Below are 27,230 nucleotides of genomic sequence, written 5' to 3'. Positions count from 1 at the left end.
TGTCTCAAAAACAAAACAAAACAAAACCATATATCCATAAAATCCCTAACACTCAGTCAGTGTTCCGTAAATAGCAGCTTTATGGTTAATGACTCCTGAGACCCCCAGGTGAGGAGATGGAGACCCAGAGAAGGTGGTGTGCCTGAGCTGGAGCTCATTCCGGATAAGAACCTTCCACCAGAACAAGAACTGCATCCTGTACCCTTCCTGGACTCTTCCTGGTGCTTACTCCAGCCAAACACGCGCCAGCTCCACTTCCTTCTGTACCTGTATCTCCACTCCAAACCCTCCAGAGGCAAGGCTGGCACTATCCTCACACCAAAGGAAAAAGAGCTCCCTGAACTGCTCCTGATAGGACAGTGGCCTGTCATCCTCAGCCAGCAATCCATGCGTGTCAGAGACAGGAGCCTTGAAAGTTACAAAGCCACTCCTGTGCACACAGACCTGCCAACACTCTGCCCATGCGCGTCCCTAGACACCCCCACACCTCATACATGTGGGTGGATGTGACCAGGAATGTGTCTAGAGGCCTGAGATGGGGGATGAGAAGGTGGAACCACGATATGGCCATGCAGTGGGCTGCAGCCCGCTCTGTGCTGGGTGAGGTGGAGAGAAGCCTTCCTCTTGCCCCCTGGCCAAAGGCCCTCACATGTTGCCCAAATCCTAAGCAGATAAGACATCTTTCTGTGCTGCTTACGAGCATTCAAGAGTACCTGGAGGGCAGCTGGGGACGGGTGTCCTGTGTCCTCTGGGTTTTGGGGACTCGTAACCAGGCTCACTGCTGAGCCAGGCCTGGGGCTGACCCTCCCCCTCCTTCTGCGGCCACTGCCGGCTTCTGCTCCCCCGACACCACTGTGCCCCAGTCTTCCCTCACCCACTGTCTTCAAGGCCTCGCTCCCCCTCCTCCTGCTGCCGCTTCTCCCCTCACCTCTCTACTTTTCTCACCTCCTTCCCTTCTCTCCTCTCGTCCTGCCCGCTGCCATCACACCACCTTCTCCACCCCTCTTCCATTCCTTCTCTCTATTCCCCTATCCTGTTGCCTATTTCTTTAATCTTTTAAAATGTTCACTTCTCCCCACTTCTCCTTCTCCCCAGAGGTATTTAATGGCTATTAAATTATTTTAAACTAACTTTCTTTAAAAAAAAACACACAGCTTGGTGATAGTGCTGACTCAGGGCCATCTCGCTGTTTAATATTGAATATGCAATTAATAGATAGATGTTTAGGTTTGGCTGTCCCCCACCTCCCCCCACCCCCACTTTCTGCTGCAAGAAGAATAAAAGAGCTGATTAATCTGGTTCGGGGCGAGTGTCAGCCGCAGGAGATATATGGGGGAAAGCCGATGAGGTTAGCATCTTGGAGTCAGAGAGCTATTGCCTCTGAGGCAAGTTCAGGGAGAGAAAGGTTTGAGTTAGAGCCCAGCACGGCCTTGCTGGGCAGAGGGGATTCCAGACATCCCTCTCCAGTGCTGGAGAAAATGGCCTGGACTCTGACCTGCCTGCCCTGCACCAGATGGCGCCTTCTTGTGGCCCTCAGAGGCCTGGGTTGGTGGCCCTTGTTCACGCCATTCTCCCTTCTCCAGCTGTGGGATCTCCCACCTGCAAGACCAGAAGTGCCACCTTCCCTGAGGCCTCTGGCTGCCCCCCCCGGGGGATCTCCTCTCCGGAACTGCTGCTGGCACCTACTATCCCAGCTTTCCTGCCCATCCGTGAGAGCTTCCTTGTGCCACTGCCTCCTGGCCGGGCCGTGTGAACAGGGGGCTGCAGGTGGGTCACTGTGTGCCTGGGTGACGGTCTCCAGGAGACACGCCTCCCACTGCTGTGGGCTTCATGTGCCCTGGATGAGGCTGAGCGAGGATGGCACTCCTGTCACTGCCAAGGAAGGGACAGGAGCAGGCAGCACAAACCAGGTGGGCTTCGCTCACATGGGCCCCTCATACCTGAAGCATCTTTACCCCTCAACCAACTGGACCTTGACTACCAGGGTCCTTAGGACCGGAGCACTCCGTGGGTGTGAGGAGGTGTGTCTGTGCCCTGGGCCGTGGGATCCCTTCAGGCAGCACCAAGACACCAGCCCAAGCCCTAGTGGGTAGGATCTGAGGTCAAGCTTAGGAGGGGCCTGAGTCCTAGAGGCCTTGTGCCTGGGTCAGTGCCCTGCTGGGGCTGGAGGGCAGAGGCCTGACTGAGGGGATGAAGGAGTGTTCTGAGCAGGCCCAGGCCCCAAGGATGAGCGGATCACCAGCGGCCACACCACAGCACCTTCCAGGACAACTGGCTCTCCAAATTTGCAAGTAGCTTTCGCCTACTTGACTTTTTGCCCTTGATTTCCCGGTAAACTTTCTGAGGAAATGAAGGGGAGAGAAATTCCTCAGTTCCTGGCTGATCTAATGAGCAGGGAGAAACCTGGAGTGCTGGGCCTGGGCCAGGGGAGGGTGGTGAACACAGACACTCAGGTCAGAGCCCAGGGCATGGCAGGGTTGGCAGAAGCCAAGAGCTCCTAGCCGGGAGGTGGAGGGCAGCTGTGACCGGCTGTCCCATCTTACTACCTGGACCCTCATACTGGACACCCTAGTCCCGGCGGGAGGAAGGGTAGGCTGGGGCCACTTTGGAGGCTGTACCTAATGTCACCTTCTCAGGGCAACAAAAGGCCCCAACTCCTTATGTTCCCCTTGGAGGCCTCATGGGTGTTCTCGATTTTTCTGAACCCTTTCTGGGCCTCTCCTGTCTGTGGCGGAAGAGCGGCCAAGGTGTCTCCCATTGTGGGAGGAAGCTGGAGGTGGGGAGCCACCGCCTGTCTGTCCTCTGGGAGTGTCCCACTTCTGTGTGGCTGTTTGGCTCTCTGCCTGGCTGTTTCTCTGTGGGAATTCAGGTTGGACCCCCTTGCTGGTGGAGAGGACAGAGTCTCTACTTGGGGGTTCTTCACCTGCTCGGAGCCTCTGTTTGGCCCCCTTCCCAGGGGAAGTGCCTGAGAGCTCAGTTCAGAGCAACGTCTGGGCAGGGCCCAGTGGGGATGAGGCTCAGTGTGAGTGCCGGGGGCTGGTGATCAGGAAGGACAATGCCTCCCTCCCCAAGGAGGCGGGCCTGGAAGGGGGCACCTGGCAGGAGCCTGCACATTCTTCTACGCTATTGTGCTGGTGAGTCTGTTCCTCTCCCACAGGTGAGGTGTGATGGACTCTGTATCATGGGGGCAGTTTGTTGTGGGAGGAGCTAGTGCCTAGGTAAGAGAGGCCTGATCTTGGATGCTGGATGTATTTTCTTTGCCATGTCCTTGCCTTTCATTTTCTTTTAATGTCAGAGTATGTTTGAATCTCATCTAGGGGAGCCTAGGGCCAGGGTTGTGCCTAGGGTTGGCCCTGGTTACTCTGTGACTGGGATGAGGAGGGAGGAACAGTACAGACACACAGGCACTATGCCAAGAGGATGCTGTCACTTGGTGATGGAGCTGCCCCTGGCTGGCCATCTGCCTGGCCCTTCCAGGGGTGAGCCTCAAGGGGTGGCATTCCCTTAGCCAGCCTCTCCACAGCCAGTCTCCGGTGGGCTTCACATTCTGGGACAAGTGTCTGTGGAGTGAGGCTGTGTCCTTCTCCTCTGTCCCTTTCCAGACACCTGTCTGACTGCCTCTATCTCCAGGATCTCTGCCTCAGCGCTGGCCTTGAGTGCCCACACTCCCATGGGCCACTCAGATTTGCCTCCTGTGGCCTGAATCCTCCTACGGCACAGTTACGACCACTTCCTGTCTCCTTTCTGACTGCACAAGCCCCATCACGGTGGGGTTTTCCTTGGCAACACCGAGGTGGGCACACCCTTTTTGGTATTTTAACGGGGGGGAGAAGAATGCCCCGAGACATGGCACTTGTTTACTCAGAGAGGCAGAAACCCCACCGTTTGGAAGACCCCAATCGCCCTCCTTCCCTCATCTCTCCACACCAGTCACCCAGAGCTCCAAAGCTCTGTCCCCAACCCTCAGCCATGAGATCCCCAGAAGGGCAAGAGGAGGAGGCAGGGAGTCGCTGCATCACATTGCTGCATCGGGAAAAGGAGGGAGGAGTGAGAAGGGGAGGGGAGGGGCAGAGACAAGTGGGCCCTCACGTGAAGGGGGCTGGCGCAGGCAGCTACTACCTCCTCGGCTCTCGCTGTCCGCAGGCTTCACCTGGATTGGCCGGTTCATCTGCAACAGAGCACAGGGGGACAGAGTTATAGCAGGCCTGTGGGTGAGGGGCAGACACCCAGCACTCAGGCGCACAGGTGGATGCAGGTACACAGACTGCATCCACAGACACACGCTCCCACACGCTGCCGCAAGCACACACACCTTCACCAAAGCAGTGCCCGTCTGCCCTCAACGGCACAGCCCCGTGGCCCCATTCTTTCAGGAGTGTGTCTCTGGACAGGAGACCGGTGCCTCCTCCTCCTACTCCAAGCAGGTCCTGCTAGCCTTTGATAGCAGAATCTCAGGTTGACAGAAATGCTGCCCGTCCCTGTGTCGCACAGGCCTTTGTGTCCCCAAAGTACACCCTTGGCTCAGCCCTGGTTCACTCAAGACATCTGCCTTTATGGAAATGAGCTGTCGCTGGCTGCAGATGGACCCCACCCAGGCCAGGGCATCCAGCTTCATCCCAGCACCTACCAGCTGGTAGATGTGGCCTGTGGGTCAGGCGTGGCCAACGCTCTGGGCCATCCAGCTCCAAGGTTAAAGCAGAGTTCAGGGCTGTGGCTCCTGGTTGCAACTCGGGCTGTTCTCTCAGGGAGTGCGCAGAGTGGGCACAGCTACTTGTCCCCTATGGTGTCTGGGTGCCAGGGCGACAGGAGAGCAACGCCTGACTCCCCTAGCCTGCCAGCCTGTCTTCCCTCTTGGGGATCTGTGTCAATGGCCCATTCAGGCCACTAGGGGTCTCTGGACTCCAAGCATCCCGGGCTTGGCTGCCTGGCTTCAAGGCTCACCGAGAGGCACCAGGGTGGGCTCTACAGCCCAGAGGTTTCAGCATGTTTTAAGCAATAAACATGAGGAGAATCAAGCAAGCGGATTTGGACCTGATGTCTTCACCAGTGTTTCTGCCCTTACGCACCTCCCCGAGCCTTTCTTGCATCTGCATTTCTCTCACAAACTCAGACTCAGAGAGGCAGTGGGGCAGGTACAAACATCGCCATTTAAGAGATGGAGAGGCTGAGGCCAAGAGGCATTCAGGTGCTTCCCAAGGCTACCATGTGGCAGGACACGGCTGGGAAACGGGGCCTGCGGGGAGATTTCTGCATATCTGTCCTGCACTTTGAGACCCTCCGTTGCCAATTCCCTCCCGTACAGCGACTGGACCAGCCAGTCACAAGCTTCCTCCTGCCTTCTGGTCTAGGACTTGAAGTGAGTTTTGGCTGCATCAAGACAACTGGGTGGGGGAGTATGGGTGCCTGTGACTCAGCAAGGTGAGCACGAGGCCAGGGGAAGGGCAGAGCTGCGGCCGGGAAGGACAGAGATGGGAGGCAGGACGCAGCCGACAAGGAAGGAGGCACAGGTAGCCAGAGGCAGCAGGGGAGGAGGCTGGGGCCAGCCCAGCAAGAGGGACCAGGGTGTCATTGTTCACCACCAGGTCCCCACTTGACATCCCTTATGGAGTTGAGGGGAAGCAAGGTGCTTTGTTCCCAAGTCCTGGCAGCAGAGAACACTGCCATGTTACAACAAACGCCAATCACAGGAAGAAGGAGGAGGAATGTAATGAAGTTCCTGGCTTCCCTGTGAACCAGCTCCTTTCCAGAAGGCCACCCAGGCATCTGGCTATGGGAGAGGTGATTCAGGAGGGAGCCAGGTTGCTCCTGGTTCCCTGTCCAGTACTGCTTGGGACTCAGCATCTCACCCTTTCCTAGGCTGCCCTGTCCTCCTGGAATGCCCCGCCCTCCTAGCCTTCCCTTCTCTGAAACCTGCGGCGTTCTTCTCCCCCAAACAGATCTTAAGGACTGACCTGGACCCAGTTCCAGCCCTGATGTTCTCTTGGACAGATTTCTACAGCTTTTCTGCTTATGTAATTTTACAATTCTCTGAGGTAGGGATTATTATATCCATCTTTTCAATGAGAAGAACAAAGCTCTGAGAAGCAGCGGAGCTGGGATTCAGCCAGGATGAGTAGGCACATGAGTGCTACCAATACAATGGCCTTTGGCTTTGTCATATTTTATCTCATTTGACCTCAGCTGCTCCAGGAGGAGGGGACCAAGGAAGAAGTAAATGGGAAAAATACCTATCCCATAAAGGGAGACCAAGGCCAGGTTCTTTGGGCCAGCAAATCAAGTATCTTTTCTGCCTGACTCCCCTGGCCAAAATCTGGCCCCAACACCTCTTGCACCAGTCCCACCGCACATCCTGGCACCTTCCTCCCCCAGGTCCATTCCCTGGGCCTGCAAGTTCCCTGCTGTCCCTCCCAGCCTCCTCCTCTTGACAGTCTATTCATGCTTTGAGCCTAGTCCACTTGGCTTCTGTTATGGACTGAAGTGTGTCCCCCCAAAATTCATATGGTGAAGCCCTAACCCCCAATGTTACTGTATTTGGAAATAGTGCCTTTAAGGAGGTACTTAAGGTTGAATGGAGTTATAAGAGTAGGGCCCTCATCCCATATGATTGATGTCCTCACAAGAAGAGGAAGAGACACCAGGGATGTGCACACAGAGAAGGCCATAGGAGGACACAGCAAGAAGGCTGCCATCTTCAAGCCAGGAAGAGAGCCCTCATATAAACCAATCCTGCCCACACCTTCATCTTGGACTTCCAACCTCCAGAGCTGTGAGAAATACATTTCCATTGTTTAAGTCATCTGGTCTGTGGTACTTTGCTATGACAGCTCTAACCAACAAATAAGCCCCCTAGTTCATGAAGCCTGATTGGTACCCCATTGGGAAGGGTACTACAAGTAGCTCCACATTTTCCATTAAAAAGGTACACTCAAGGCTGGAATTTGATTTGCAAGTAGGGGTGGAGCTTAGGCAGCCCAGGCCTCCCCAAGGATCCACAACACCGCTGAGAACAGGAACAGTTGCTATACGCATCACATTGCTAGATCATCGCAACTTCTCCTATGATGTATGCAAATAAAGGAAATGGAGTTTCAGAGAGGTTAAGAAGTTAGCCTGAGGTCACAAAGGTTGTAAATGGTGATATCAAGATGAACCCAGGACTCCTGACATCTGTCTACTCATTTAGGAGATGCTGGAAGCAGGTGGAATGGGCTTGGGATGGTCCAGGAAAGTTCCAAGCAGAGGCCAGGGGGGTGGGAGAAAAAGAGGGGGGCAGGGAGCCAGATGGGGAATTCAGGCTTCCCTTGCAAGGATGGGAGGAAGGCCTGGCTGAGAAGGGGCAGGCAGAAGAGTGTGAACCAGAATCTGTTGGGCTTTGCTGCTCTGTCCCAATTGGGAAGTGATGCCATTCCTGGGGCCAGAGCATGCTAGGCAGACCCCACATCCCTAGGGGCCTCATCCTGTGTGGGAGGAAGGCTGGGACCACTGGAGGAGACTCCTTTCCTGGCACCTCGTTTCTGTGTTTTATGGCCAGTCTTCTCTGGTTGGGCCCGAGAGCAGCTGGGGTGAGTCCTGCGGATTGGCATGGCCAGGGTAGAGCTATTTCTGATATGATGGGTCCCATTTTCCATGGTAAATTAAACTGGGCAAATGAAATCTCCCTATGTGTGCAGGCTTCCGCCCTAGAGGCCACCCCAGTTGCAGGCAGCCAGCCCCACTGTCCTTGGTACCTGGGCGCCTGTTACGCTTTGGCCTAGCATCCCTGCCCCAGGAGCCCTCCCAACCGGACAGTCCCTGCATGGTGCAGGCAGACCTCCTCCATGGTGTGCTGTTGGGCTCACCCCTCACACACAGGCCCCTCTGCTTCTCTCCAGTTTTACTGTGGGCTTTCTGACAGCAGGAACATGGGGGCTTATCCAGCCTCCCAGCTGCCTTCAGCCATGGGCTAGGCACCTACAGGGTGCTCTAAACAGATTGGTAAAGGAGAATTGAATTGGTTCCCATGCAGCCATGGCTCCTGGGGTCATTTTTCACGTCCCATTATAATCTGATGGTGGTCAGCATCCAGACGGCCTTTGAGGGGCTTGTCAGAGAGGTGCCGGGCTAGATGGTGAGATAATATACGACCCTGTGCTTTCTTAATTCTCAGCAGAAATAAAGTGTCAGGCTTGGTTGGGAAGATTTCTCAGCTGGAGCAGGCTGTGTACAGATGGCCCCAGCCTGAAGGGAAACCTCCCTCCCTCCCCTAGTCCTCGGCCAGCCTCACCCAGCCCTGATTCTGCCCTGAAGAGGGAGGACGGAGCACATCTGTCCTGGGAGAGGAGCCTGGGCCAGGCAACAGAGATGGGGAGAGAACAAGGCAGAGCACGATGACAGAGCAAGGGGAGAGGTGAAGAGAATGCCAGAGAGGGCAAGGGTGAAGGAGAGCAGAGAGGTCAGGGCAAGAGTCAGGAGAGGAGGGAAGAGCCAAGAGCGAGACCAGGAGGAAGACCGAAGGCCAGGTGCCATCTCCTTGCCCTTCTTGCAACTTTGCCCCCTGGGACCCTGGCCATTGCCTCAGGACCCCTTTGGTGCTTTTCCTGCCCCCGTCTCTGCTCCTCTGTCAGCCATTCCTCTCCACTAGCGCGTTGTCCTCCCCGCAGGGCCCTGGGGCTTGTGGCTGCTGGGAATCCGGGCTGGGGCACAGGAGCCTTCCCTGCCGATTCTCTTTCAGAGATGTCCTCAGTGTCCCCATGGATGCCCCACGGCCTTCAGTTGGTGTCCTCCTCCAGGTGCCCGAAGGGGGTTTGGTGAGCCAGACCTGCCTTCCCTGGGTCAGGAACAAGCTACCTGCAGCTTCTCTGGAGGCTCCTGGGGTCGGTCCTCTGGGGACATCACAAACCCTTGTGGACTGTGTTTCTACTTCCAGCCGAGCGCCGCTCTGGGGAAACGAGTGGGCCTGGCCCAGACCTAAAGCTGTTTCTGCTCCCGCCTGTGGCAGGCGTGGGCCGGTGGATGCCCCTTTCCTCTTCCACTCAGGCTCTGCCTCCCTTCCCCCGCCCCATCCCTCTGCCACTTTTTGCATCAACACATATCCATGCATTAAACAAGACATTCCATTAATTTCTTCATCATCATAACTTAAGCTGGGACATACCCTTTAAATATTCATTCAGCTATGAAAACCGGGCATTAAAATTTTAATAATGTCAAGCTCATTTGAACCAGCCTCCTTGGGGACGATTACGATACAATTAGAATAAATACGATGATTGAGCTGGTCGAAAGGCTTCACCTGTCCAGTGTGGCTCCCTGTGGAAGGGGAGGCCTGTGGCTCGTGGGCACGCAGACAGACAGACAGGCCAAGCTGCTCTTTCCTGACTCCCTCCCAACCTCGCCGCTTCCCCTGCCTCCTCTTGCATCTGGTTCTGGTTCTGGTTCTGTGCTGCCAAGTCTACTCCCACCAGCCTCTGCAGGTCTCTGCTGCCTCCTTCCCCGAGGACCAGGGTGCAGGGGGCCCCTCTCTGTCTGAGAAGGTGGCCCTGATTCACCCCACTGGTTCCTACTACTCCTTTCCTGGTCCTGGTATGACCTGGGCTAGCTCACTGGGCTGGTGAGTGACATTTTCCTGCCTATACACGTCTCTTCTCCCCTACCTTACTAGGGAGGGAGAGAGAGAAAGGAAGATGGAGATGGAGAGAGACTTAGTTCACAAACAAGAGCGGAGATCCAGGCCCCTACTCATGGATCCCCAGAGGCAACCTCAGGACTGTGCTTCTTCCCTGGAGTACATGTGTGCACCTGATTAGTGGTGTGTGACATCACAGACATCCTAAAAGAATTCACTGTGGAGGGAGCGGGGGGATTCGGATTGAATGAGATCATAGAAGAAATGTGAAGAGCAGGTTCTCAACAAAGGTCAGCCTGCACTGGAAGATGGGGACCGATGCCCTGCAGGGAGCTGGGGAGAGGGAGGATAGATGCTGACAGCTGAGGTGACTGGCCCATGGGATGGCCAGAATGCTCTCCAGAGTGACTATTCAAACATCAGAGCTGAGGGTCCTTCTGGTTCCTTTTGGGACATGTTGGAGCCTGAAGATACCTGGCTCCCTGCTCAGCAGAAGGGCTCACCTCGCCAAGCTTCAGAGGAATACCACCGGAGACACAGATTTGTATCTTCCCAAAACAGACATAATTTGCAGCCTTCACCAGGAAGGCAGCTCTTACCTCCCCATTCCTGTGTGGTCTCTGAGGAGGGGTAGTCCTTGACCACCTACTTGTGGATGCGCTTGTGTGGACTTGGCCCTGCTCGTCATCTACTCTGGTGTTTTAGGACAACACCAGTTCGTATCCACCCAGAGAATGCAGGTTTTATGCTCTGCCCTCCAACCCCACCCCAGCACACAGGATGGTCATGGAAACAGTGAATCAGCAGACCAGCACGCTAGAGCTCACTGGGAGGGTCTGTGTCCTAATCCCACCAGCATCACTGCTCTGAGAAAACAGACATAATTTGCAGGACCCGTTGTTCCAAGTGCCAAAATAAAAAGTGTCATTACAGTACTAAAATATAAAGCCTTTCCTTTCCTTCTTGGTCTTGCTCACTCTCTCAACTTGTCCTGGGATTTTTTTATTTGCTATTTGATGTCACTTTAAGTAAAGAAAACTATAAATTTTAAATTATTAGCACAGACTTTACAGTTCATCTTTATTTTGTGCAATGCCAGTTTTAAATGCAAATATCAGAGCATTTACCTCCTATGCAGAGTCACCAAAATTTCACAGTTTGTATCTTGTAGCTTATGCCTGGAGGATGCCTTCAGCTGGAAACGCAAGCCAAACTCAGGAATGCTGCAAGAGAGGTCCCCCAGGCAGGAGAAGTTCCCAAGGGATTTCTGCCTCAGACACGGGGACCCTCACAGGCCCCTGGAGTTCCACCTGCAACCTGGGATGCAGCTTGGGCCTGAGGATTGCTGGGCTCCCTTCTCATTGGCCATGGACTGATGTGTCAAGTCCCAGCTGAGGGTGGGCTCTGAGAAGTAGAGCCAGACATCACCTCTTCCCATGGGCCCTCAGCCCTAACCCACAGTGGACAGGAAACTTTCAAGGGTATTGTAAACTCTGTGCCTGGGACATACTAGGTATCTGGGCAATAGGCTCATCTTTGCTGAGTCATGGCCTCTTTTGACTGGCCAGATGTGGCATAGCACGGCCAGCCTGGGCTACCATAGGGTGAATGTGACCAACGCTGACCCCCTTAACCTGTGCCTAGGCCACTGCTGACTGGTACAAAGGAAACCAATGGTTGCAGGTGGGACACTGGACATGGGTGGACCGGGCAGGTGGAGAGAGGCTGAACTGTGCATGAGCAGAGACTCCAAGCCCCATGGACTTCACTCGCAAAGCACACGTTCAAAGATTAAGTGTTAAGAATTTAAAGATGGAGATTGCAGAGCATGAAACCCAACCGTGGGAATCTTCTGAGTGTGGGCCCTGTGTGACAGCACGGATTGCCTGCCCGTGACGCTGACCTGGGGGTGCCTTTCTGGGTCCCCATCTTCATCTGCGCACACCAGACATCAGGTGTTTTGTGGATCATCAGGTGTTTTAAGCATTGCTCAGGTCTGTGCACTAGCGCTATCTCCAGAAAGATCATCAGTCCATCTTTTAAAGATAAGCTTTGTACGATTTTGAGGGGATAGACCAACAATTTTCAGCCATAGGGATAAAAGCCTGGTGATGCAACCAACTCAATAAGGACAGAGAACTCACCAGTGAGCTTGTGGGGATCAAAGGTGGGTTTGCTCTCCAGAGACCCTGCCCTCCACCAGAAATTTGTCTTCCCGGCGCTTAGCAAATTGTAATTAACAAATTAATTAATGATGAAATTATTTGTTTAAAGTCCCAGGAGGGCAGGGTCTGAAGCACAGGCCCTGTTGAATTCCAGGGGCTGTGCTTAGTAGGCTTGGAGTCGCTGTGGGAGGAAAGAATGAACCCTTGCCTGAGGGCTTCCGCAGTCCCCTAGTGAGACCAGATCCCAGGGGAACCGCAGAAGCGGCACACATTATTCCTAGCTTGTTGTAAATATATTAATGCTTTAATTACCTCCTTAATAAATCGCATATGGTGTGTTCCACAGAGAGGGGTTAGAGACTCAAGAAATCTCGTCTGTTGTCAGCATAAAATTCTGACTCCAGGATAGCCTCAGCAGTGATTTCAGAGACACCTGACAGATTTATGGATTTATTTTTCTGTTTGTCTCCACCCTGAGGAGTTCCTGAGGCCCACGCAGGGCCCAGCATGGCCCCGATGCACCGTAGATGGTCAGGAAGTACTGACCAAATGATGACTGAATCCTCCATCACACCCTGTCATGGCCCTCATTCCTTCCTGCCTTATCCGGGCCCTTGCAGCAAGAGTGCCCAGAGGCCAGAAGTGGGTCACCACCGGACAGCCTTGTTTCCAGCCCAAAGAGAAAGGCCCTTTAATCCTCCCTCCTCCAGCAAAGTGGCGTGTTTCACCTTTGGATTAGGAAGGGTTTATTGAAGCGGTGGCGATCATCGTTTAGAGAGACAGCCAGTGAGCACCGACCAGACAGAAGAACCGGAGGTTATTGTTAAAATATGCAAATCCAGAGTCTATTAAAATGCAAACCCTCCAGATAAGATTTTTTAATAAATCTGGTCTCTGCTCCCACTCCCCACTCTGAGGAGGCCATCTGATGCTTGTCGGGTCAGGACACATACCAGCATGTAGGCCCTGTCTGCTCTTCACCCCTCTCATTCAGACTTCCAGCGCCGCGCTGCCTGGGTGGGGCTGGCTGTCCCTTCTTTCCCTGACGCGCTGTCCCTCAAACAAAGCACTTGAGGTCGTGTCAGGGTAATCTGCAGACAGGTCTCACCATCTCCCCATACTGGCTGCATTCTATTTTTCACCTTTCCTCTCATAGCTGTGTCTGCAAAGTGAAGTCACAAGCCTTTGCCTCCTCCTCCAGCAAGCCTTCTGTGATTGGGTCCACCCAGTTACACTTATCGTCTTTCCAGTCATCGCCTCTGGACTCACTTTCTGTCAAAAGTAGCCCTCAAGGGGATGATGGGAAGGTCGCTGAGAAGCTGCACAGGCTCCCGAGTATGATAATGATATGGCGGGGATTCAGACTGGACTTGGGCATGCTGGCTTTGAGTCAGAGTGGAAGGAGTCAGGTGTGTGGGTTGGTGCTGTGTGCCTGGCTGGGGGTGTGCACTCGGGTCTTGGAGGCTTGAGCGAACTGTAGTGGGAGAGAGTTTTCAAGTCCTTCCCATGCTGCACACCTTCTGCTGACCTCATGACGGGGCTCAAGTCCTTCAGTCCTTCCTGAAACCTGATGAGTCAGGTGAGCAAACTCATGGGGTGGGCAGGGTGTGGATGGGGTAGGGGTGGGAATAACCACCAAAGACCTGGAGGAGAGAGGAGGGAAGGGCCAGCAGGGTGTGAAAGCTCATGCGGCAAGTAGCCGAGGGTGGGAGGACAGGCAGGCAGGTGGAAGTGGGGAGGATCTGGTGTGGCCGCAGAGGATCTGGTGTGGCCGTGGAGGGTCTGAGCTTATAGAGTGGGCAGCGGGAACTCCTGTTAGTTTGCAAACAGCATTGCACTAGGACCATGTTTGGAAAGAGCAAGGAGGCAGCTGCGCGTGCAGGAGGTCAGAGGTGACTGGACAGAGGTGCCCGAGACACCGGGCAAATGTTTGTTCAGTTCAAGAATGACCAGCAGCACCTTGGCACTAGGTGCCTTCCCCACCTGTGGGAAGACAGGAGCCTAAAGCTTATGCATAAGAGGTGTTTGATGAATTGGCCCAAATTTCCCCAGGTTGCCTTTCATTCTTGGTTGTGGAATGACCCCTCACTCCAGTCCAAGCCAGGCCTTGCCCACCTTCCACTTGCAAAGGGTCTGGAGGGTGTGGGTTGGGACACAGTGGCCTCGGTCCAGGTGGCACCCTTTGCAGCCCACGTAGCCTCATTGGTACAGCCCCCCCACAAATAGGCCCAGGCAGTTGCTATGCAACAGGCTGCTCTGCTCGGCAGTGTCCAGAGAGAAGCAGCGAGCAGCCTTGACAGAGCCTGCAGGTGGGCCGGCTGGGGCTGCCTGCTCCTCCTTCTCTCTGCTCTCACCACTCTCTCCCATCCTTCTCCAAGCCTCCATCCTCTCCTATCTCTCTACAAAATGCTTTCCCCTCACCTAAGCAGCAGGGCTGGGTTGGCACAAACAAAAGAGGTGCCCCTCACAGTGGTCAAAGGTCTCTCAAGAGGTCCAGCCCCAAGCCCGCTGCTGGTTTCCCAGGGGGAGGGAGGGAGCCCCTCCCTGCTAGGGGTTTGGAGCCATATTTGTGGGTAGATGCTTCCCGCACGTGGCAGGTAAGGTAGAAGGACACCATGAAAATCACCAAGATGGAACTGGTGGACCCGTGACCATGCTGCCGCTGGGCTTACGTGCCCCTACCTCTCAGCCAGAGCTCCCTGAGGCCCGCACTGCCAAGGGCAGAGGGCTCTTTGTCTCCAAGCCCCACGTCCGTTTTGCTGCTCCTGCGAACACGCCAGGGCTGCACTGGCAAGGGTGGGAGGATCCTTGTGGTCTTAATTAAGATCTGCTGCCGTGGTAACCAAGCTAATTAGCCGGCATGGCCGGGCTGGGTCACTAACCCTCTTCAGGGTGGGGGAGTGAGGGCGTGCAATTTTTTAAATAACAGCGGTGGATAGATAATTCTGATGAAACAGGCCCTGATTTAGTTGTGAGGCCTGGATTTCGGTCTTAGCTCTGCCATATACTCGCTCATACAAGGCAGGGCTGTTACTTAACCTCTGAGAGGCATCTCCAGCATATCCACATATCCCCTCATGGGGTGTGGAGATTAAATGTGATCACTCAGGCCAAGCTCTGAGCATCGTGCCTGGCACCAGGAAATAAGCGACAGCTACCCTCTCCCTCCTGCCCCTCAACCCCCTTCTCTCTCTCCTCCCCCTCGTCCCCCTGTTCCTATTTCTCCTCCTCTCACATCTTCCCTGCCTTTCTTAGTATTTCCGGCACCTTTGAGGAATACCTGACATTTCATTTTTTCCTTTCCACTCTGGAATACTCAGGCTCTTTTGGACTCTGCTGAACTGAAGATGTTGGACTCTGTGGGGAAGAGCTGAGAATGGGGTGGGGAGGCCACGCCTCACAGAGAGGCAAGATGCACCCTGAACTTGGGTTCTCATGGCCCCACTCTGCCTGCGCTGCCTCTCCTCCACCCTGCCCCAGCTCTGCCCTCTCTGCTTGGTCTACCAGCACTGAAGCTGTTGTTGTGATGGGACACAAACTCCATCCATCCATCCATCCATCCATCCATCCATCCATCCATCCATCCCTCCATCGCTTACTGAGCACCTCTGTGTGCCAGGCCCTGCTCTATAGAATTGGGTGGCGCAGCAAACATGAGTGGCTCTTCCCCACAGGAGCCACCACCCAGTATCCAGAAGGGTCTTGTGGGGAGGGCACTGGGTCCGTGTTTCCTGGGCGCTGGCTGTGCACTGTAGCCTGATTCCCTGAACGCCCAGCCACGCAGTCCTGCACTTGACCTCCCACTCTCCTGAAAGTCCCTTCTCTACCTCTGATGTATGGCTCTTGGGCATTTGCTCACATACCTATAGTGTTGGAGTTAGGCTCCCTTCAGCGTGGGGCGTCCTCATCCAGCATGGCCAGCTCTAGTGATTAGAAAGGAGACGTTTCTGGCCCCAACTCATCTCCCATGCATTTCCCCGCATCCACCCTGCCTGGTACCAGCGCCCCACTGCGCAACTCAAGCCCATCTTCCAGAGGCTGCCCCCAGTGCTGGGCCACTATGTAGCCCTGAGGTTTCAGTGTCTTCCTTCTAAACTCTCAGGCCTCCCTTCACCCCTGGGTTTCTGGGCCTGTCACCCTGACAGCTGACAACCAACTAGGAGCCCTCAGATGTGGGGTCCTGGGCCTGGCAAGGGGCTCTCTTCATCTGTGACTGGCCCTTCCCAGCCCACAGTGGGACCACTGCCTTCGGAGATTTAGAGCACACTGGCTGGGTGGGAGTGAGAAGGGGGTGAGTGACACTGTGGCCCCTGGCGGCTGGACGGAGACCTTTGTCTGTGTTATCCAGGGCCCAGTCTCCTTTCCCCATCCAAGCCCTCCCCTGTGTAACTGTTCCCTCCACTCCCCCGGCACTGTGGACTCTGTTTGTAAGCTGAGCCTCTCCACGGCCAGGAAAGGGGTCCTGGTTCCACCCCCACCCTGCTCTGACCCAGGGGGACAGCTCCTTTCTCTCTCCTGTGGCTCCTGGGCCTCAGTCCTAGGCCTGGCGAGAGCAGGAGAGAGTCCCCAGGCATGTTAAAAGAAAAAACAAGGCCCACACCAAGTAAATGACAAATCGAGAGGAAATTGCTCTTAATCCCCACGCCACAGCCTGATGATGCCGGCCAAGCGCAAACCTGAGTCATCCTAGAAATGGCACCGACATTTGCTTTTTGGAATTTGTTTTGTCTCTGGGCTTTAGATTTAATCACTCCCTCTCTCCTCCCTCCCTCTGCTTCCCCCTCCCTCCCTCTGCCCCTTGCCCTCCCGTTTTCTAACATGAGCCTGCACCGCCAGCTCGTCCAAGTCTCTTTTCCTGGCCTTAATTAACACAGCTCTCCAGCTTCCAACAGGCTAATGATGAATCGGGTTAAATTCCAGACAACAGCCGCGCACCGCCATCAATTAGCCATCTCCGGGGCAGCTTCATTAATAAGCATCGATCACGGCCCTCCTCCTGGAACACGCTGGGGTCTCTGGGTCACGGGCACTGCCTGCAAGGGTGTCAGGCTCAGGTGTGGGCGTGAGCCTGTGTGTGTGAGGGCTGGAGTGTGTGGTGAGGGGTCTGCGTGTGAGTGTGTGTGCAAGGATGCAGGTGGGCCATGAAAATGGGTGACTAGGAGTGTGTGAGGTGTGTGTTGCATGTGCACATGCATGTGTATGTATGTTCATGTGTGAGTATGCATGTCAGTGCGTGCAGTGTGTGTGTGCGCGTGTGTGTGTAGGTGTGGGGGTGACTGGGTGTAGGTATGGTGTGTGATGTGCATGCCGTGTAAGTGTGGGAGTGTGGTCAGGCGTGCCCCCCCTGCTGGCCTCCAGTGTGCCCTCTCTAGCTCTCCTCTGAATTCCCTGTCCTCCCTGGCCTGTGTCTGGGCAGACGGCTCAGGTCCTGCTCGACCCCTGAACATCAGGGTTTTCATAGATGCACTACCCCTAAACCTGCCCCACTCTCCTCTCCCCTTAGAGACTCTGCCTGTGGCTCTCTCTTCAACCTTCACTCCCTTGGAGGTGATTCCAAAACCTCCACTGCCATCCTCTCCCCTGTCCTCAACACATGCTGGATGACTGGTCATTCTCCCTGGCATGGCCTCCAGTCCAAGGCCTGACAACCCCAGTCTGCTGTGGCAGGAACATCACTGCCACTGCCCAGTGGCCCAACTCCCTCCCTCCAATACCTTCTGCTCCTCCAGCTTGGACTCCAACTCTATTCCAGGCATTCATACTCTCAGGCTTGAAGGTCCTGCATTCAGCCTCCTCTGACATTCTTCGCAGCACACTTCTGAGCCCTGAGGAGCAGCCCCCACCTCTCCAGATCATAGCCCATCTCCTCAGTCTGCTGGCCACATGTCCCACAGCCGGCCCCAGGAGCCTTGCTCAGGGAGGGCTCACAGCCAGAATGCGCCTCTCATGGCTGTGGTGGGGGCCAGTCTCCTCCTCTCTCCTTTTCTCTGTCCTGTGTAGGGCCCCATTCTGTCGCCCAGGCTGGAGTGCAGTGGGCTCAGGCTCCTGCCTCTGCCTCTCAAGTAGCTGGGGCTATAGGCATGTACCTCCATGCCCAGCTAATTTTTAAAATAATTTTTTCGTAGAGAAGGGTCTCTGTTGCCCAGGCTGGTCTCGAACTCCTGGGCTCAAGCAATCCTCCCACTTTGACCTCCCAAAGCTGAGATCACAGGCATGAGCCACCCCATGTGGCCTATTCTGCGTAGTTTCTTAGCATGGCCTCCCCTCCACAAGCCCAGGCCCCCAGCCAGGAGTCCAGGACACCTCAGTGGGAATTTGTCCACCCACCATTTCCGAAAGCCTGCTTTGAGGGGGTGGCCGGGGTCACCCTCAGAGTCATATGTGTGACATGTGCCCAGAGAGCCCACAGGCCCTGGCACACATGCATGCCAGCAGGGATGGATGTGGCCTTCTGAGGCGGCCACCAGCAGATCATCTCCTTAAAGGTTAATTAAGAACCTGAAGCTGGCCGGTGTGCGCGTGGCCGATGACGGTGGATGCGGCGTCTCTCCAGGCCATTAAACACTAATTAGGTTTGGAAAGTCTATTGAGCTCCTGAGGTCTCGTCGAGGCAGGCGCTGGCCCTGGGATGCCCTTCGAAATGCCAGCGCTGTCACTCCGACCCCCGGCAGGGCTGCCGGGCTGGCCCCATGACCCGGGGCTTCGGCCGCATCTCGCTTCATTTCTTTCTGTCTCATTGTTCCTCCTAGGCCCTGGCCGCCTCCAGCTGTGCCCTGCTCACCTGCCCAGCCTGGCGCTCACAGGCCTGGTGGTCTGTCTGCCGACCCTCCCATGCTACATCCTTTCTGCTCGGGCAGCATCTCCTGTCTCTGCTTCCTCCTCAGTGGCTCAGGGGCACTGGTCAGAAACAGGTCTGCGGTGGCCCTGGGGTCTGGAGGGCAGGACAGGAAGCTAACGGTGCGGGCCCAACTGGCCTGGGCTCCAGTGTCCCACAGGTAGAGAGAGAGGAGAATGTGGTGGGGAGACTGGCGAGACCCACTGCCTCCCATGGTGAGCCTCACACCCTCCCCTTGAGATTCTCCCCATCTTCAGAGCCACCTGAGGGCCTTTCCTGAGATGGCCTGGCCTCAATACTGCCCACCTTCAGCACAGCTCCTGTGTCCCCAGAGACCCGGCTCTCCTGCTCAGCCCCTCCTTCTCAGGGTCTAATTTCTTCCCTGGCTGCTGAGTTCAGCAGGTGCCGCCAGGAGGCAGCTGTTCCCGATGGCATTCATTAATTCCCTCCCTCATTTGTTCATTCACCCATCTGACTACAGCCCTGGCATGTTCCAGGAGGGCCTGCGGAGGAAATGCCCCTGCAAGGAGGCCCCCTCCATGACTGAGACTTCATCTCCAGGTGGCAGCGTCCTCTGCCTTGGAAGTCATGTTCCCATCACCCAGGCCCCTTTATCTTCAGCACAAATGGTTTGTCACACAGTGCGAGATTTGCCACCCGGTGACAGAGCATGCTCATGCTCAAGTTTACCAGAAGGAAAGGTCACTCTACCTACTTCCACCTCTACCCTCTCCCAGGCCACCATGCCAGGGACAGGATTCTTGGTTCAGTTCTTCTAGAAAAGCTGTGAAGCAGAAACAAGTTTATCTCCAGTTCTCCCTGAAATGTCTGTCTGTGTTTAACCTGACCCTTGCCCCATGTTTGCAACAAACATCTGGAAAACCACCACTGTCACCACCACCATGTCACCGTCACCATCGTCACCACCACTGTCACTGCCTCCACCACCACTGTCACTGCCATCATCTGTTACCTTACCTTGTCACTATGACTGTCACTGACACCATTGTCACCACTATCATTGTCACCGTTATCAGCACGTCTGTCACTGTCACCACCACCATCGTATAACCTGTGTAAAACATTGCTTAGCTCAAAGAGATACTGCTAACGGTGGAATTCTGGTTGCTGGGGTGGTGGGGGGGTTGTTCTGGGTGGAATGGAGCCTTCTAGGGGCCCCTCACACCCCATGTCATGGCAGGCCCCTATAATCTTTGGGCTCCACTGGGCACCAGGCCACGTGATGTCATGGGAACAGTATGACTAGCTCGGCCATGACTACTGGTGACCTGAACTCAAAATAAAAGATTTTAAGTTCTCTGTGTTCTTGCTTCATTTCATGGACTTGAAGATGCAGGAGCCCCGTGTGTGTGTGTATGTGTGTGTGTGTGTGTGTGTGTGTGTGTGTGTGTGTGTGTGTGTGTGTGTGTGTGTGTGTGATCTACCTTCACAGGGTGGCTTTGAGAGCAGAGCAAGCCACATGGGCAACTGTGCCCAGCGCCATGCCCCAGGGCCAGGTTGATGTCCATTTGCTTCCCTCCACCTTTATCTCTGGACAATGCCCTGAACCCCCACTGCCCCAAGGAAGACCAGGCAAGAGGATGGGCAGTGGCCATCGTTTGGGTCTCTGCATCCGTCCTGGTCCCAGAGCCCAGGGTTCCCAGCCTCCTTTGACAGGCAGAGCTGATGCGGGCTGTGTGGGCACAGGAGGCGCAGCCCAATTTTATAAGCACAAAGTATTATGATTGCATTGATTTCCATCATAAATCATATTTCCTATCTCCTGCCTCTCTCTCCTGCACACCCCAAGTTAAGCCTTGGTATTTTCTTTAGCTGCTGCCACTGCCAAGCCTGGAGATGATATTAGGATAATGATGATAAATTTTACCCTGCTGCCAAGCCACTGCTTCTGTGTGGGGGAGGGAGAATGTTTGTCCCCCAAATGGATCCCTTGACCAGAAAGTGGGGGCTTGGCTGGCGCCTGGAGGAAGGAGGATGCTCACCAGAGCTCGGCTATGTGGGTCCATGCAGATGGATAGGTGGATACCTTTGTGTGAGCATGAGTGTGCTCATGCATGTAGTCATGTGTGTGCAAAGGTCCGAGAGGTGGCCAGACACAGTGGCTTAAGCCTGTAATCCCAGCACTTTGGGAGGCTGAGGCAGGTGGATCACTTGTGGTCAGGAGTTTGAGACCAGCCTAGCCAACATAGTGAAACCCCGTCTCTACTAAAAATACAGAAAGTAACCAGGTGTGGTGGCACACATCTGTAATCTCAGCTATATGGGAGGCTGAAGCAAGCAAATCGCTTGAACCTGGGAGGTGGAGGTTGCAGTGAGCTGAGATTGCACCACTGCACTCCAGCCTGGGTGACAAAGTGAGACTCTGTCTCAAAAAAAAGGCCTGGGTGGCATCTTGCTGGATTTATCACGTGTGGGCACATGGTCATGCCCCTGCCAATGAATGAACACATAGCAGAGGGAGGCAGGGGGCAAAGGCAAGGGGAAAGGGTAAGGGCTGAGCTTCCCAAGGCGCAGCCACTCCAGCCTTGGGATTGCCAGTGACTTGGGATTCTGTATGTCCTGCTGTTTCCCCCATCTGCCATCACCACATTAATCCTTATTAGCACGGCTGCATTAGGCCCTTTCCTCCTTAACACCCTCAGCAGCTTCCACTGTCATGAGGGCGAAATGGGGTCTCCCCCTTTCCTGATTCCCATCACAGTGCCTAGCCTGTGGGTGGATGGTGGATGTCTGCACACATTTTCCTACCAACCCCAGCCTCAGGAAATCTTGCCGAAGTGCAGCCAACACCCAGGCTGAGGCACCCATCCTGACCTCAGAAATGCCACGTCAAGTGAGAGTGAGAAGCTGGTTAGTGGCTCTCTGAGCTCTCAGGCTTTTGCCTGTGCCAGCTGGGCTGGGCTCAGCCCTGACTGAGTGGGGACTCCTTGAGCAGGTGATAACGTCACTGGGGTCCCAGGGCCAACATGACAGTGCTCCTCACAAGGTCCTGGGCTGGGTCCTCATACAGTGGGGGAGTCCGAGGGGAGCCTGCTGGTTCTGTGAATTGGGGATGAGCCTGGGACAGGAAGAAGCTTCAGTGGGGACATGGTCTTGTGGCTGTTCATTCATTAATTCTCTTGTTCATTCATTCACTCAACAAGTATTCCTGGGCTGAGTTCCCTCCCGTCTCACAGTCCACAGGCCTGAGGGTGGACCCCAGTTGTCAGTGGGCTTTCTGTACACCAGGGGCGGCCGGCCTGAGATCCCTGAGCAGAGGTGTGTTGGGTTTTCTCAGATGGTCACGCTAAAGAAGTCTTATTTTTGAAGAATGTGTCCATGCTGACGCAGATGACAATGACAGTGAATCACAGACTCAGAGAAGATGCAAGGGCTCTAATCCTACCAGGCACAAGCTACTGGCAGCATCTCACAGGCAACCCTGGTTTGAATGCCTCCACTGACTGGAGACTCACTCCACACATGAGTCAGCTGTTTTCGACTATTCGACCTTCCCTCAGTGATATCAAGCTAACATCTGAGACACTTGTAGCTTCCACTGTTCAGTCCCCAGCCATTCATACAAGAAATGCCTAACTTCTCTTCTTTAGAACAATTGCTTAAAGTAGGGATGGTGACAAGAAACACCCTGGTGAGCAGGGAAGGGCACCAGCCACTCAGACTCACTAGTGTGGGTTCAGTAGGGCACTTAGATAGGAAGTGAGGTTTCAGGGCAGGATTTGGCTACCACGTGCAGGAAATGGATCCATCATGGTTTGAATAACCAGGCTCCATGGGTGTGGCTGTGTGTCCTCCCAGGGGGCCTTGGAGGGGACAGCAGGCTGGGCTCTGGTCTGTAGAATCAGCAGCCCTGGGATCGCAGAGGGCCAGAGTGGGAGGAAAGTGCCACGCTGTGCAGCCAGCTCAGCATGCGATGTGCTGCTGACAGTAGGGGTGGTCCGGGCCACAGCCCACACAGGGATGTGGCATTTAGGTCAAAATCTGCAGCGTGTTCAGACACAGGAGAAGTATGTCCACCTCACACGAGGAGGGTTAAAGGAGATGGGGCCACTCAGCCTGAGCAGGCACAGGGGCATCCCGCTGGAAGGCAGCGAGTGCAGGGCATAAGGGCTTCCCACCTGGCTCTGGGGTCAGGACACTGCAGACGGTTCACACAGGAACTCCTGCTCCAACAAGGGCACAGGCTGCCTGGAAGCTCAGAGTGTCCTCTGCCCCAAGACCGTGCTCCATCCGGCAGAGCCCGTGGGCTGCTGTCCAGCATGCTCCAGAGGGGACCCTGCCTAGGGTGGAGTTGGGCCAGTGACCGCTTAGGTTCCTTTTCACTCTAGGACTGTATGATGACAAAAGGAAGTGCTCCTAGGAGTTAGGATGGTGAAGGTTTCAATCCAACAATGCTTGCCTCACAGCAGGCACTTATCATTCTAATGGATCCCTGATGCCATTAGGCTCAAGATCTTCCTCCTCCAGGAAGTCTCTCCTGATTAATCCCATAACTCTCAGACTCATCTGGGTCTCCTTGCTAAGACTTGCATACTCTTCTTGTTTGTGATCTATCTGTCAATGGATTTCTGAGGTGCTTGGTGTTGGGGGTGGTGTGTGTGTGTGTGTGTGTGTGTGTGTGTCCCAATCTCCTCTCAGGTGGAGGACAGGAGGACAGTGGAGCTCATCCTTGGTGCCACACACAACCTTTTCTTCTCCTCCAGCCCCTCAACCTAGTCTCTTAGAGCCATCCCTGGCAATTGTGTCCTGGTAGGGCTGTGGCCATTTTGTATCCATGTAGGAATTTAGATTGGGGAAAGATAACAGCATGTGCACACACACACACACACACACACACACACACACACCAGGCACATGGCAGCTTTTCCACCTCCTCCCCAGTTTTCTGCTCCTGCCAGCAGTCCCTAGGGTCCCAGAAAGATAGCAACCTTCTCTGAGCAGGTTAAGCCTGGAGAGTACAAGGGTGGAAGAGTCTGACAGCGGGGCTCAGAAAAAGTGACCCATGTTCTGTTTCCTGCTGCTGCGTCCCGGTGGGAAACAGGGCCTGCCTCAGAGGGTGGGAGGCCTCTGAGAGGTAGTGGAGGGCAGGAGTGAGGAGTGAGCACCACCCTCCCCTGTGCTCTGCAGCTGTACCCCTTCCTCATCCCAGACTGCAAACAGCTCCACTGGGCCTCAGGTCTCCCCAGGGAGTGCAGGCCAGGGTCCAGGCCGAGTGGGGGAGCCTGGAGTTCCTGCAGGCGTCTCCTAGCTGTGAGACCCTAGGCCAGTTAACCTCCCTGAACCTCCGTGCCTCCATCTGGGAAAGAACGGGGGAAATAATAATGCATACTGAGCTAATGTAGATAAAGATGTGTTGTGAGCTACATGGGACAAAAACCAATGCAAAAAAGTTGAATCTCACCACTCCTACTAGTGCAAGGAAGGCCCCTGGGTCACAGCATGAAGGATTCTGTGGGTGGTGCCCCCCCCACCTCTATGTTATGTCCCTGGTGATCCCCATGGCGTGTGGGTGTCTGTGGGAACATGATCCCCGTGGGAGTTGCCTGCTGAGCCATTCCTAACCTTACACTGAAGGAGGAGATCCCGGAAATGAAACGTGTGGGCACCAGGTCAATGTGGGAGCTGGAAGGGTATGCACTGTGTGACCACAGGTGAGAATCGCTGGTGTGCTGAGAACAGGCCAAGGCCTCTGGAAACACAGAGAAGCTCGCTGTGCTTGTGCCTATGCTGGGCTAGCAGCAGTGTCATCTACTCTTACTTCCTGAGTTTTAGTTGGTGAGAAGAGGTAGAAAAGAAGCGTGCATGGGAATGACTGCATCTGTGTCTGCAGCAGTTTTGTTGTGAGGCTCTGCGTGCATTTGGGTGTGGGCCATTGTGTTGAGAATGGGTGTTAATTCTCTGTGTGTGTGTGTGTGTGTGTGTTTAGACATGGGGTGGGGAGGAGAATGACACTTTCGGGTGTGACATCCCAAAGGCTTCAAAAGCCTGAAATCTTGGAGGGTGCAGAGCTCCATACAACCACCAGATGGCACCCGGGTGCAGTCTAAGGGTTGCGGGCCAGGCTTGGCTTTGTGTTCAGCCTCCCCGCCTCCCACCCCACCCCTGGTATATGTGGTGCATATGTGTGTATATGTGGGGGTGTGTGCGTATATGTGGGAGTGCAGGAAGGGACTGCCTGACTGCAAGCTGAGCACCTGTGCGTGTATTCAGAGTGACCGGTCTGGGCATGCCGCATCCTCTTCCTTGCCATGACACTTGGATGCTGCTCGTGTTCCGTGCCCTGCGAACCCTGGTTCTCTAAGAATACGTGTGCAGACAAGCTGGTGTGTGCACATGTGCTGCAGCAGACCCCATCCAGACTCCCCACTTCCAAACCCTCACCTTTCACTCCTATCAGGCTGTCCACTCCCAACTCTCTGGTACCCCTCACTACGATTGGTTCTTCCCTCCCTCCAGGGTTCAAAAGGAACAGAACCCTGGCTGTTCCTTTTGCCAGGAATGGTCTCTCTGCAACCAAACTCCTCCCCATTCTTCAAAGACTTCTATCTAAGAGCCCCCTTCTCCAGGAAACCCATTAGATCTCCTAGCATCAACCTTTTATCCCCATTTTGTTCCTTTTCTGATCACCCATTGCCCAGGACTGTCAGCTCCACACTGTTCATCCACTGCTGGCTTGATGTAGCTCATTCATGAGCCTTCCTCGAGAGGTTGAGTTCTGCGTAGTAGGATGGGGCTGGGTATCCACAGTAAGCACCAGGTAAAAACCAAATCATTGAGGAGGACATTTCCCCACTGGCCTGCCCCATGGGGTCCAGAGAGCAAGTGTTGAGGATAGACTTGGCTTACACATGGCAAGCAACCCATGAAACAGAGAACAAGTGACTCCCTAGAAATTTGGCAGGCACTGCCACAGCACTGGGGTGCCACGGGGCAGAGGCAGGGTCAGGGGAGAAAGAAGTAACATTAAGTATAGTGGCTCCCTGGGTTTTAAAATCCAAAGGTAAGCCATTTGCTTTCTAGGAAGTATTGAGAGGTAGCAGTATACATTGGCTACAGCAAGAGAGACTACAGTTAGACTCTGGAAGAACTGGTCTTTGCTGAGGTGAGGAAGGGCTTTGGTGTGAGCCATGAAAGCTTGTTCCCTTGGAGTTAAAAGGAGCCAGAGTCACCACGCATATGTGCACAGCTTTCTGTATTTTTCACTGTGTCTTGCTATCCATGCACTAACCCCATGTTACATGTTGGCAGAGGGTTTTCAGAGGTATGCAGACACTCGTGAACCTGAAGACAGGAGCTGTCACCATTCTTGTTTGACAGATGAGGGGAACAGCTGCCAAGGGGAGGGGACACGCCCTGGCAGTACAGCTTGCTGGTGGCCTTGCAGCATCCTGGATTTCATCCCCCTAGGGATGCACATGAAAATCCTTGCCCTTTTTGCAGACTCTAAGAGGAGAGTGAGCCCTCCCTGATCCCATCAATGCCTGTAGCACCCAATTCTGCTCCACCTGCTGGAACCTGCTTCCTGTTTGTCCAGAGATGACCCGAGTCTATGTTTGCAGCATGTAGAATGTGCTGGGAGGTAGAACTGGAGAATGGGTGTGGAGGCGGGCAGTAAAGTTTGGGTGCCTCGGGAGGCTTTGTCTCTGGAGGGGCTGGAGTCCCCACAACTGGCGGTGTGCAGAGCTCCTAAAAGGATGGGTTTAATTAAAGGATCATTAGGTTAGGCCATGTGTCATCTCAGCAGGGGCTACCCGCACCAGCCCATTCCCCAAATAAGAACTGCAAGAAAGCAAGAAGGTTCCCTTCACTCATTTTAATTGTTCTGCAAAAGACCCTAAATGCAAGACAGCATCATAAGGTGGAGGAGTGGGAGAGAGATGAAGTGGACAGAGGGACAGGGAGAGGGCAGAACAGAGGGCAAGACCAGCAGCCAAGAGCTGGGCCCTGGCCACAGTCAGCCTCTCTGTGAGCCTGGGGCATTGGGGGTGGGGTAGGGGACACAGGCTCCCCTAAGGGATGGCGGCATGGCCTTAGAGACCTCGGTTGCAGCAACCAGCACATGGTAGATGCTCAGTAGACATTAAAATGAACTGAGTGCTTTGGGCTGGGGTGGGGCAGACTTTCTTAAGGGTGGAGTGGCAGCCTGGGGAATTCAGTGGAGGACTCCTTCGGGAGTGAGTGAAGGCCTGGGAAGCTTGGGGGGAGGAAGCTGCAGGTCGGGAACCCCATCTCAAGAACCTTTTGAGCAGGTGTCCTGCTGCTCTAGGCTGAAGGGATAATGGAAACAGGCCTCAGGGAGGCTGGGGACCCCTGATAGAGACAGGCACAGCCCACCCTGAGGCTGAGGCCTCTCCAGTCTCCTGGGCACCTTGGCACTCCCCAAACCACCCACCTACCCACCCTCCTCAGTGCTGAAGTGGCTGAACGGGCTCTGAGGCTCCCAGTGCATGCCTGACCCCCAGAGCCCCCAGGAGTTCTGTCCCAGTTCCTGGAGTGGCAGCTGGGCAGGTTACATACACTTAATTACTAGTAATTAAAAAACTGATTACTCCAAATGGCGCCCTCCTGGGGAGAACTGTGCTGTGCCTGTCCCGCTGGCCCGCCA

The 27,230-nt window shown here is 54.7% G+C and overlaps 2 protein-coding genes across 28 annotated transcripts in view; both read right to left on the bottom strand.

The window, feature by feature from the left end:
• TPGS2 (tubulin polyglutamylase complex subunit 2) overlaps nucleotides 1-27,230 on the bottom strand; it is an 821,754-nt gene that overhangs the window by 529,692 nt on the left and 264,832 nt on the right. The gene's annotated exons all lie outside the window — the stretch shown is intronic.
• Nucleotides 1-27,230, bottom strand: part of CELF4 (CUGBP Elav-like family member 4) — a 320,949-nt gene that overhangs the window by 75,615 nt on the left and 218,104 nt on the right. For 15 of the 27 annotated variants that reach the window (XR_007721063.1, XM_050767262.1, XM_050767286.1 and 12 more), the window contains exon 3: nucleotides 4,090-4,168. Coding sequence is in view for 26 of the 27 variants with exons in the window: in XM_050767262.1 (XP_050623219.1) it covers nucleotides 4,090-4,168 (79 nt within the window). In the remaining variant the exon portion in view is untranslated. The remainder of the gene's footprint in view (nucleotides 1-4,089; nucleotides 4,169-27,230) is intronic. The other 12 variants (XM_050767266.1, XM_050767289.1, XM_050767273.1 and 9 more) reach the window with 1 other exon arrangement.

This window comes from Macaca thibetana, chromosome 18 (assembly GCF_024542745.1).
Source record: "Macaca thibetana thibetana isolate TM-01 chromosome 18, ASM2454274v1, whole genome shotgun sequence".
Taxonomy (NCBI): Eukaryota; Metazoa; Chordata; class Mammalia; order Primates; family Cercopithecidae; genus Macaca; species Macaca thibetana.
This window is presented reverse-complemented; position numbering and strand designations above follow the sequence as displayed.